At 34.8% G+C, this 10,284-nt stretch overlaps 1 protein-coding gene and 1 pseudogene across 2 annotated transcripts in view; one reads left to right on the top strand and one right to left on the bottom strand.

The window, feature by feature from the left end:
- Window positions 1-10,284, bottom strand: part of Ascc3 (activating signal cointegrator 1 complex subunit 3) — a 267,615-nt gene that overhangs the window by 240,595 nt on the left and 16,736 nt on the right. Inside the window, exons 4-5 of one of the 2 annotated variants that reach the window (XM_031347189.1) lie at window positions 8,107-8,257; window positions 370-929 (exon numbers count right to left, since the gene is read on the bottom strand). In XM_031347189.1, the coding sequence (XP_031203049.1) occupies window positions 370-929; window positions 8,107-8,257 (711 nt within the window). The remainder of the gene's footprint in view (window positions 1-369; window positions 930-8,106; window positions 8,258-10,284) is intronic. The other variant, XM_031347190.1, reaches the window with a different exon arrangement.
- LOC116074554 lies at window positions 2,068-2,462 on the top strand (annotated as a pseudogene).

A 10,284-nucleotide genomic window follows, 5' to 3' on the forward strand; every position in this document is an offset into this window, starting at 1 on the left:
ACTCAGTCCTCCTGCACTGTAAGGAGGGCCGGCTTTCACTGCGCACTGCACTCAGTCCTCCTGCACTGCAAGGAGGGCCCGCTTTCACTACGCACTGCACTCAGTCCTTCTGGAAGAACCTACTGGAAAAGCACTCGTGCCTCCTATACTTGGCTAGAGAGCTCAGTATCAGTGGCAGTGAAGGTTAAATATTTTATGTTGACTATGTTTAAAAGGTTATTCTGGGCTGAGCAGTGTGAAAACATCTACTGAGCATATGCAAAGTTCTAGGTTCAATCCCAATACTACAAGAAGAAGAAATTAATGTTTAAAGAGCTATTCATTAAGGTAGTTCATGTTTACATGTAACTTCAGAAACTTCAACTGTACCTCATCCTGAAGTTCATCGCCACTTTTAGCAGAAGCAAGCATGTCATATAAAGTACAGCAAAGATCTTCAACTCTTGGAGCTTCAGTCATTTCCTTTATCGTTGCGTTTAAGTACTTCTCAACTTCACACCACAATAGGGAGCCATTTGTTTTTTCCACAGGCTTGAGCTCAGAAGTGTAGGGTTCCTGAAACTGTTCACTCAGGAACTTCTTGTAGTCTAAGCTTATAGTTTTCTGGGCTTCACCATTTATTGGTAATTCATCAAAGTGGTCCAGATCATACATGTCAAAGGAAAATGTTAAGTTTTTACCAAAAACCACTCTATCATTACATGGGTTTTCTGCCATCTGGACAAAAGCAGTGAGATCATCTTGATTAAAATGAGAAATAATTCGATTAGTGGCATTACAAGCTGAAGTAGCAGATGATGATGGAAAGGGACCAAACATCTGTCTGATAGCCTTTGTCTCCATGTAACCAACAGAGTCTGTCACGTGAAATGTCATGAAGAGAAATGCAGCCCCACTTTCAATTGCTTCTTTCCCATTATCCGTTCCAACTATTCAAAGACAAAAACAAAAATACAGTATTAGCTCAACTGAATCATCATCCAAATTGTCATTAAAAAAATTCTTCCACATTTTTTTGTTTTATTTTGATTCTTAAATTTGGTTCTAAATTAAATCAATTTGGGACCAAAGTAATCTATTCCCAAATTCCCAAAGAATTATGTTCAATCAACCAAGGACATTTTAGTTCAATCAACCATTAATCTATATTAAGCAAAGAAGCTACCTAAATAAAATCCTTGCCTCTTTTTAGAAATGAGTATCAATTAAAACTTACTTCACATTTTAAAAATTAAGTTGATAAACTATGTTAAGATTTTCAGAATTAGACATGAAAATCAGACCTCACACACTCATAGCTTTCTTTACAATTTGTACATGATATGAAAGTTGTACATAAACTTATACAGCTCTCATTCAAAAATATTTCATACCACCAGGATGTGTGCATGTATGTATGTGTGTGTGTCCAAATAAATCTAATTCACCATATTACAAAATGTGAAAGAAAAATGTTATGTTAAAGAAACAGAAGAAAAACTTCAAAACAGTAATTGGCCAGACTCATTACTTAAAGCACAAACTTTCCATAGTTAATCACCTTACATAAAAATAGGAAACTATTAAATTCCAAAAATGTCAGAGAATATTCTTACAGCAGGATATTTTAATAAAAGAAAAAAATTTAAATTTTTGAGAGTTCTCAGCATCACTGTGTCCTATCTAAATAATAAACTTGCCAATATAAGAACATTAGTTTCTTCCTAAAAAAAGCTCTACAATCATCCCTCAAAATTACTGAACATTTTAGATAGCTGGACCTAAATTCCTACACATGCAGGACCACCTCCCCATCTTTTGTTGTTTGTTGTTTTCTTCCAGTCTTCCTCTCTACTTCACATTTTCTAGTCTAACCTAAAACAAATGTATTAATAATCAAGAGTAGGCCCTGGCAAATACCGTGGAACCCATCCATATAGCCAACTACTAAGAAGGCTGCTGTTTAAGAGGATCACCCGATGCCAGGAGTTCAAGACCATTGCATGACTTTACTAAAATAGCATTTCCAAAGGTAAGACTTAAAAATAAAGAAAACAGAACCGGGCGGCCTCAGCAGTGAACGCAGCTATGGCCAAGATTAAGGCTCGGGACCTGCACGGCAAGAAGAAGGAGGAGCTGCTGAAACAACTGGACGATCTGAAGGTGGAATTGTCCCAGCTTCGCGTCGCCAGGCGACGCCGCGTCCAAGCTCTCCAAGATACGAGTCATACGACAATCCATCGCCCGAGTCCTCTCTGTCATTAACCAGATTCAAAAAGAAAACCTCAGGAAATTCTACAAGGGCAAGAAGTACAAGCCCCTAGACCTGCGACCCAAGAAGACTAGAGCCATGCGCCGCCGGCTCACCAAGCACGAAGAGAAGCTGAAGACCAAGAAGCAGCAGCAGAAAGAGCGGTTGTACCCACTGCACAAGCATGCAGTCAAGGCCTAAGACGACAGACAATAAAGTGCAAGACTCACTGGCAAAAAAAAAAAAAAGAAAGAAAGAAAACAAAACAAAACAAAAAGCCTACTTTATCTATTTTCACATCCTTATTCATCATTCCCTGAGTCCTAACTGTCCTAATTCCATTCATTTTGTTTGTTTGTTTCTTTGTTTTGTTTTTCGAGACAGGGTTTCTCTGTGTAGCCCTGGCTGTCCTGGAACTCACTCTGTAGACCAGGCTGGCATCGAACTCAGAAATCCGCCTGCCTCTGCCTCCCAAGTGCTGGGATTAAAGGCGTGCACAACCACCGCCCGGCTCCAATCATTTTTTAATTCCAGGCCTTAGCTACATCTTCCAAGGGGAATAACATTGTGCTCAATTCTATATTTTCTGACTATTTTCCCCAGGTAGATATTTCAAAAAGGAAGTTAGGTTAAACTAAATTCATCCCACACAGACACCAAACTAATTATTCCTAAAGTAGATCACCAGACCTCAACTTAATGAATTTAGACTGCAATTAGCATGTTTGTGTGAATAAGCAACTTCACCAAGCCAATCCCAATACTTTTCAAGAATGGTGTATAATCTGCAGAACATTACTGCATATATGCTTTACTAGTATTTAAGGAAACATGACCAAATTTTTTAATAAATTACACAGTGCTTATAAAATAACAAGTTCTCTGCATATGTTTTTCTTCTACTATGGGCACTGCTAAGAGATTTGGATTTTTGATAGTTGTACAAATAAAGGTTTAGTACTAGACTCTGAACAACAACAACAAAACTGGAATTTATGAGACTGGAAAGACGGCTCAGCAATTAAGAAGACCTGGTTTAGATTCCCAGCACCCACATGGCAGCTCACAGTATCTGTAACTCCACTTCCATGGGATTCATCACCTTCTTCCAGTCACCATGGGTACCATATCCACATGGTATACAGACATACAGATACACATTGCACTCACACACATAAAACAAATGTTTAAAATTTTTAATGGAATTCATAGCTATATCCAACATACAAGATCATACATTTCTTTATAAAATAATATACTAGAATAAAACTTCCTCATTAAGTAATCTTATTTTGTCCTAAAACATTATCTCCTTCATGCACATGCTAAACATGAAACAGAAAACCAGGTAAGCCTAATACCACAAATATAGATACTATTAACAAAGTTAGATGTGCTGATGCATCCCTGTAGTGCCCCACACTAAGGCTGAAGCACTTGGAGTTTAATGCCCAGCGTGGTTATACTGTGAGATGGTGAAATTCTACCTTGAGGGGGGATAGTAATTTTTACTTTTATTTAATTTACTAGGAATATATAGAAATTACATATACAACTCAAAAAGTTGTTACAAAGTGAACAAGTTTATTTAATCTGGCTACGCAGTTCCAGAAACAGAACATTACTGCAGTCCCCTAGATACCTACTTCAGACCCAGTTCCAGTCACTTCCTTTCTCGGTAACAAGTTACTACCCTAAGAGAACTTGCTCACAGGGAAAAAGCAACCCTGGGGAAGAACACACTTGGGAGGAAGGAAGGGGACCATAGCAATACTGAGTTCAAAGACCAATTCTCATTTCACATTATCATTCTTTGTTCTCTGTGTGTTTGACTTTTTTTTAATATTGCAACACTCGTTTACAATTTTACATTCAGCTGAAGCTGCTGTTAAAAGGCAATCTAAATACCATAGCACATCTATGCTATAATTTAATAGCAAATTGTTTGCACTTCCAGGCTATCACAAATGATGCCGTCATGAATACACACACAACATTTCAGTTTACACATACAACCATTTTAACTGTATTATTACATACCAATACTTAAGTTTGCATTGGTTTAACTACTACAAATACTGTTCAACCAATTCAAATACTTGTACCAGTCCCAACTGTAGCAGTAACACATGAAAATCCCTGGTCCTGACCAAGAATTGCGAGTTGAAGACTTTCAACTTCAGCTATACTGAGGAGGCCTGAAATAACATTTCTCAGTGAGGATGAACATTTCTTTCACCTTTATTGGGCATCTGATTAGTATACAAAATGCTTGTGCCAGGCTCTGGGTCATTTTTCTACACAATCTATCCTCTTTACTGATTTCCTTGTCGAAGGGTCTCAGTCATTTTTGCACAAGAGCGATCCTTCTTACTGATATGTAAGAGCTCTTACTGAGTATGGATAGAAATGATTTTGACAATATATCTTGAAGTTCTATTCCTCACACTCATTCCACGCATTTCATTCTTAATGGAGAGTCCAAAATACCAATCATTGCCTTTACGATTCTGCATTTTATCTTGTATAATCAATTTTACCAAATGTGAAATCATAAAGATAGTCAACATCATCCTTGAAAAATTGTCTTGTTTTTTTTTTTTCTTAAACTCTATGAGTTGCTTAGGATTACTTATATGGGTAGATTTACATGCATATACAAACACATACATTACAAAGACACACACACACACACACAAAGAGAGAAAGCAACAGCCCTGTCTATGCCATCACAAATCAAGTGTCTAAGTATCAGGTTAGTTTCTAGACTACATTCTGTCCTTTTGCTGTACATGTCTGTTCTTTGAGCAGTACCTAAAACATGCATTATTTCAAATTTTAACATCTAGTAAAGTTTTTCCTACTTATTTCTTAAAATTGATTGATCCGCTTTTTGTCTGTGAACTTTTACGATAGCTTTCAGAATATTTTATCCATTTCCAAAAATACATGCATACAAACAGTAGACAGATTTGGGTAAGAATAGTATCATTATAAACAATTAAGTTCTAATCCTTAAGATAATACTTCAACAATTCAGCCTTCTTTAATCTCACAATAGTATTTTAGAGCTTTCCATGAGGAAATGATGAAGCTCAACATCTGTAAATTTTGATGCTTTGTAAATGTAACCTAAATTGAACCATATTAATCTTTATACAGAACATTATTAAAAATTAAAGATAAATGTCATTTTGAATTTGTTCCTAGCTAGTAAAATTTTTTTATTTGATCTAGCTAAATTAATTTCTCCAGATATAGTTATGACTCTTAACATTTATACTTTTTTTCTTTTCTTCTTTCTTAAATTATATTAGAAAGGATTTTCAGAGTGCAAGAAACAGAAGTGGTGCTAGATAATCTTGGATAATGCCACATTGCAAAGAATCTTTCTTATCTTAAGTGGCATATAATAACTATACCTATGTATGGGGTAATATTCTAATGTGTGTACATGTGAATAATTAAATTATAATACGGAACATTTTGTTGCAGATTATGAATATTTTTCTCCTAATTTTTTTATTAAATACAGTGGTGCAATGTTAATCACATTATTGTACTTAGAACATTAAAACTTACTCCTACCCAGCAGAACTGTGGTACCCAGTAGCCAACCTTCTTCTGTGTCCACTCTTCCCTACCACTCCTAGCTTCCAGAAACCATCCTTCTCAGAAGCTAACGGCACTGTACCACACAGTATATTTGCTCCATCTTTTCTTATTGATATTCTTTATCAGATTAAGGGAGTTTCGTTATCTTCCTAGTTTTCTAAGAATGTGTATCAAAAATAGCTGTTACATATTCATAAAATGCTATCTATTGAGTACTCATTAATATTTAAAGCTGTCACTTTATCAGAAATCTTACTATTTCCCCAGCTAATCCAGAATTGTTTTAATACACTCACATGAGCTTACACTTTCTTCCAATCACATATCTACATCATTGATATTTTCTCAATCATTTAATACTATATTCAATGAGATCTTCATTTCTACTATTAATGCATACTAGAATTTGTTATTTTCCTTTTATGGACATATCAGCCATAAGACTATTTTTATGGGTATATCAAATACAAGACCTAAGACTATTACCTAATCATGGCTGGCCCATAATCAAGGTTTTCCAAATAATACAATAAGGTCTTGGTAATCTTTTTTTTTTTTTGATTCAAAAATCAAGCAGGCATTATAGATTACATTGATTACATGTTCTTACCCTCCTGTCTTCTGCATGAATACCTTCATATGATCTTAAGTGAAACTATATGACAATTCTCAGGTATAACCATCAAGACACATAGATTTCTCTCTTAATATTTTTAATTACAAGCTTAATTTTTTTAATTACAAGCCAAATATCCAGATTCTGTATTTCTTCCTTTATCCATTAGTTCATTTTTGTCATCTTAGTTCTCTGAATCTGTCAGAACTCTGTTCGTCTTCCTCTTTTCTACCCAGGCTCCAGTTTAGAAATGGACAGTCACTGCTAGAGAAAGAAATAATCCAAAAGCCAGTATCATTCTTTCTGAGTTTGTTTGTGCTTCCAGATCCTTGGTCTTAGAATCTTTTTATTCATAATTTCTCAATAGATGTTTGTCCTAAATTACTTTACTGGCCACTTTATGATTTGTATAGAATTCTCTCAACTGTTTTAAAATCCACAATTTTAAAATAGCTAATTTCTTATAAATTCTCTCAGAAACCAACATGACATATAGTTCCCATAAGAACAAGACATATTCTAAATATGTATTTTTCTAGTCCCTTTAAAATTTTTCTAGTTCATTTTGTAAGTCATCTCCTTATAAACTGTTCCCACCCCAGGATTTGATTCCTTGATTTTAATATAAATCTTATTTTCTTAATAATGTACAATCATAATGGATCCATCTAAAAATACTTCATAAGTCACTGCTTCCCAACCTGGCTTCTGATCAATATTTTTGTTTTAAAAGGAAGCATTAAGTACATTTATATGTACATATAAATGTTTATATGTGTGCCAGCATGTTACAAGGTGGAACACATTTGGAAATCTGGGTATGTTCTTCAATTAATCTCTATATCTGATTAGCACTTTTCTTAATTTTACTAAAAGTAAGATGCACACAAATATCAAACTATTTGTCATGGTTACAAATAAGTCCATGGTCACTAATAAGTCCTGACTCGTCCTGTCCTCCTAACGTCAAACGTTTATTCTGCCCTGAGGAAGCTATACACTTAGAGACAACTGCTGCAGTACAGATTCCTCTGGTCCATTTGCATGCCATTCTTGACTTTTATAGTCTACTTTCTATCTCTACTGCACAAATCCTATTTGCCACATGAACTTTGTGTTTGCCTGTTTGACTTGTGAACAGTGGTAACAGGGCAAACAGTCTAAAACATATTTTATTTTTTTAATGTAATAAAAAATTTCCTTGTGGTACTTAGTAAATCTAAATTTTCATTTGTGTTTTCACTAAGTATGCTCAAGTATTATTATAAAGGAGCTAATAAAATAGAATCAATATTAAAATCATTTTCTATGTTCACTATTTTTTTTTCAATATTTCCTCACATTGTCCTCTCTCCCCTTAGCCTCACACAAACTCAGTTTTGCTACACTAAGTTATATCCCACCATTCACTTGGGCACTAGGTAGCCAGCCTCCTGCTAAGAAACTCAACTATTAATGCTCCTTCGCGTTATTAATTGTATACAGTACCCCTGCCACACTACCCTAAATTCATTAACAGATAAGAGCATCTTAAATAACTGTAAATATTTACAGGGAGCTGGTGCCTTGTACCATAGACTAGTAATACACAGCTTACAAGGAACCTAGTATAGAACCATTTTGGTTTTTCTTTTAAAGACTATACCGATTTGTTTTGCAGCTTGTAGTATATCTTTTAAGTCTTCATTTATATTTTGCATTTTATTCTTCTCTAGCTTTTCATTCAAAAATTTCACTATCTTCTTCCATGTAAGGCTGAAATCTAAAACTTGTTCATGGAGTTTAGATCGCTTCAGCTGAAAAAGAAAGTATAATATAGAAAAATTCTGGTTATTTAAAGTTTTTCTCCAACCCATCATGTATAATTTATTTATAATGTATTACAAATCAATTTGTATTACAAAATCAATTTTGCACTACCGAGAATTCAAAGTTGTCTACTAAGACACTAATCATTCTCAGAAGGAACTTAATTTAAATGTGACTTCATAGGAAGAAACAAGTTTTAAAATAAACAATTAATGTTTTAATTATAAGATATCCATATAGCAAAGCAGAATATTCAACATCCCAAAGCTAACATATAAAGAACCCTTATATTCCCTTCCTTTTTCTAACTGCTTTTTTTAAACACAATTTATAATGTTCATATAACTAATTTTGACAAAAGGCATTTAAAGATTACTAAAAGTCCCTGATTAATCACTTCAACACATTTAAATAATATTGTTACCACAATATGACCCTGGAACTAAAGGTTAGACACAGACTCTTTTCTATATACACTCTTTTCTTCAAATAAGAAATATTTTCCTTCTCAAGAATTGATTACAGGACACTAATTATTCTCAGAAGGAACTTAATTTAAATGCGACTTCATAGGCTCAGTGATGGCTCGGTGGTTAAAAGCAATGACTGCTTTTTCCAGAAGGTTCTGAGTTCAACTCCCAGCAATCACATGGTGGCTCACAACTATCAGTAATGGGATCTGATGCCCTCTTCTGGTGTGTCTGAAGAGAGTGACTGAATTCACATGCATAAAATTAAAAAAAAAATTCATTACAGAATAAAATAAAATTTTTATGTCAGACCCCTGGCTTTGATCCATAGATAAGTCATGAAGCAATCTAACAAAAGAAAGCAGTAAGACATGAGCTGAATCTTTATTCTTGATACTATACTGACAGCATTCAGTACTCTTGCCTAGATACTGACAGCGCTCAGTACTCTTGCCTAGATACTGACAGCATTCAGTACTCTTGCCTAGATACTGACAGCGCTCAGTACTCTTGCCTAGATACTGACAGCGCTCAGTACTCTTGCCTAGATACTGACAGCGCTCAGTACTCTTGCCTAGATACTGACAGCGCTCAGTACTCTTGCCTAGATACTGACAGCGCTCAGTACTCTTGCCTAGATACTGACAGCGCTCAGTACTCTTGCCTAGATACTGACAGCGCTCAGTACTCTTGCCTAGATACTGACAGTGCTCAGTACTCTTGCCTAGATACTGACAGCGCTCAGTACTCTTGCCTAGATACTGACAGCGCTCAGTACTCTAGCCTAGATACTGACAGCACTCAGAACTCTTGCCTAGATACTGACAGCGCTCAGTACTCTTGCTTAGATACTGACAGCACTCAGTATTCATTACTTTCCTGCTTCAATTTTCTAATTTAAAATGTGGTCAGGCAATCTGAGTTGAGAAAAGGACAAGGTCCATCTGAGATAGACTGGCCATAAAATGACTTACACAGATACAATGATTCATTTATTTTCATCCCTACTTTTGTATACGGTGAACATTTCCCGTGATTAAAAAGTCACATTACAATAAAGCTCATTATACATGCCATTTTCCTTCTTCATGAAGCAAAATGTATTTTAAAAGTCTACAATAAAAACTGAAATGACATTGGGGCAAGGGGTATTTAATTTAGTCTTTATCCTTTTAAATTGTAAAATATTCCATACTACCATTGGTTCAGAATTTACAATGCCCCAGAAAGATAAAAACAGAAAATGGAGTATAAAATATTAAATACTAAGACTATAAATTATAATCTTATATTTATTACTGTGAGAAATATAGGTCAGACACAATTCTCCATCATTAGAAGAAGTCTACCAAAAGACTGGTTGATATTCTTTGCTTTCAGAGTCAATCTTTAGGTGAAGAGATTAATTATAACACTGTATAAAAACTGTTTCAATGAAGTTTTAGTTCACCAGTAAATCATGTTTTCACTCTACCATGCAGTCAACTAAGAAGCCAACAACTAAAAAGAACTACTTTAAATTTTTCTTTAAAGAAAAAAAAAAA

This window comes from Mastomys coucha, unplaced genomic scaffold (genome assembly GCF_008632895.1).
Source record: "Mastomys coucha isolate ucsf_1 unplaced genomic scaffold, UCSF_Mcou_1 pScaffold3, whole genome shotgun sequence".
NCBI lineage: Eukaryota > Metazoa > Chordata > Mammalia > Rodentia > Muridae > Mastomys > Mastomys coucha.